General features: G+C 23.0%; 1 protein-coding gene across 2 annotated transcripts in view; it reads left to right on the top strand.

Moving 5' to 3' along the window:
- Positions 1–2,500, top strand: part of LOC113813683 (hexosaminidase D) — a 19,153-nt gene that overhangs the window by 15,445 nt on the left and 1,208 nt on the right. For both annotated transcript variants that reach the window (XM_027365716.2, XM_027365715.2), the window contains exons 9-12: positions 1,016–1,180; positions 1,612–1,722; positions 2,139–2,225; positions 2,427–2,500. The exon at positions 2,427–2,500 is cut by the window's right edge and continues 1,208 nt beyond it. In XM_027365716.2, coding sequence (XP_027221517.2) covers positions 1,016–1,180; positions 1,612–1,722; positions 2,139–2,225; positions 2,427–2,500 — 437 coding nt within the window. The remainder of the gene's footprint in view (positions 1–1,015; positions 1,181–1,611; positions 1,723–2,138; positions 2,226–2,426) is intronic.

The raw sequence follows: 2,500 nt of genomic DNA, 5'->3' as shown, positions 1-2,500 counted from the left end.
ATGTATACATATATGTATACATATATGTATACATATATATATAATATATATATATATATATATATATATATATATATATATATATATTTACATACATACATAAATTTATATATATATACATATATAATATATATATATATATATATATATATATATATATATATATATATATATATACATATATATATATATATATATATATATATATATATATATACATATATATACATATATATACATATATATATCTATATATATACATATATATACATATATATATACATATATATATACATATACATATATATACATACATACATACATACATATATATATATATATATATATATATATATATATATATATATATATATATACATATATATATATATATATATATATATATATATATATATATATATATATGTATATATATATATATAAATATATATATGTATGTAAATATATATATATATATATATATACATGCATATATATATATATATATATATATATATATATATATATATATATATATATATGTATATATACACATATATATTTTTACATATGTATATACATATATATATATATATATATATATATATATATATATATATATATATATATATATGTATATATATTATATATACGTATATATATATATATATATATATATATATATATATATATATATATATATAAATACACATATATATTTTTACATATGTATATATATATATATATATATATATATATATATATATATATATATATATATATATATATATATGTACATATGTATGTATATATATACATATATATATATATATATATATATATATATATATATATATATATATATATATATATATATATGTATATATTTACATATATATATATATATACATACACACATGTAGATATATATATATGATAACACATACACAGACATACACATATATCATATATAGAAAATTTAATCGAAAAATACATATTTCTTATTTTCTTACAGATATGATCACTATGCTGTGCTTTGTGAGCTTCTGCCTGTGGGAATTCCTTCACTTTGTTTGTGTCTCAGGGTTCTCACCCACGAGTCCTTCACTGAAGCAGATCATGACAGTGTTTCACAGCAGTTGGGATTCTCTCACCGAATTAATGTCATCCCATTTCCCAGGTAACTCTTGTGAATTGAGTAAATGTGATCAGAGTTCAGTCTTAAGTACTGTTGGTTTCATTACAAGTAAAGAGCATAATTTGCTATTTTCATTTAGATGCACATTTACATGTTTCTGTGTGGAAGTTTTATAAAAAGAAGGGGAATAAATTCATGGTATAAGCAGTATGCAAAAGACACGTGAAGAAATGTGCCAGATTTGCATGACTTTTTAAAGTTGCATGCTATGTTAAAGAAAACTTATGTCAAGGTGTATTTGTATTTTACTAGATTGTCTCTTTTCATGCTATTTGCTCATGTAATAGTTTGTTATTTTTTATTCTTGAATAAGCGCTATTCTCATTGCCTTTTGTTTTCTTTCAGTACTTCTTTTTTGTATTTGATTTCATATTAATTTGATGATATCCCTAAATATCTATATTTACTTCAAGACCTCAGGTGATAGAACAAGGAATGCAGTTCCCAGGATACAGAGTTTACATTGGGGTCCAGATGTGGTCTAACTTTGTATGCAAGTATCAGGCCATTAGCAACTCTGAAGGGTGAGTATTAGTCTGTTTTGTTTTGCTTTATAATATAAAGATACAGTGATTCCATGTGTTAGAATTAGACATGGATAAATGGCAGCACAAGCTACTTTAATGTAGCAAACATCCCTTTTTATCTTTCTCTATCTCTAAAGTCTGTTTCCTTATCCTGTTGCTGCCAGGAAATATACTGTCAACTGTAATCTTTTGTGAGGGCTCATAGACTCTAAATGACTCCTTAGTGAGACTTGTAAAGCCATTTATATGTAGATAAATTTCATAAAACAGTACTAGAGTTAACATCACATTATCCTTCTAATATTGGGTTAAACAAGGAGAAAAGACAATACAAAGTAGTGGAATTTCTTGTTACTATTATTATATTTTTCAGCATCATTGTTTTCTTACAATTTTTAATTCATTTATTTAAGAATGTTGGGTTGGTTCAGTGACTACCAGAGGTCAAAAAACTTCACCAATCCAGTTCAGGTGGAAAGTATAATGAAGCCTCTTCAGGAGTGAGTATCTTTCAGCCTATTATTTCAAGTCATAAGAAAGATGTGAGAATCTGGAAAGTATTCTATATTATTTCTTAATTAGTTTTTTTTAATATTGACATTTGATACTTTTTCATATAGGGCTTAGGATTGTTTATTATTTTATGTTTTGGTAAATTAAGGTGAAAGCTTTGAATGTAATGCAATTCTTCTGACTTCCAGAGTTCTTCAGAATTTGACAGAGCTTCGATCCCATTTCATCCCTTGGCTGCTAGAGATATTTTACGAAGATACGG

Source organism: Penaeus vannamei, chromosome 25 (assembly GCF_042767895.1).
Source record: "Penaeus vannamei isolate JL-2024 chromosome 25, ASM4276789v1, whole genome shotgun sequence".
Taxonomy (NCBI): Eukaryota; Metazoa; Arthropoda; class Malacostraca; order Decapoda; family Penaeidae; genus Penaeus; species Penaeus vannamei.
This window is presented reverse-complemented; position numbering and strand designations above follow the sequence as displayed.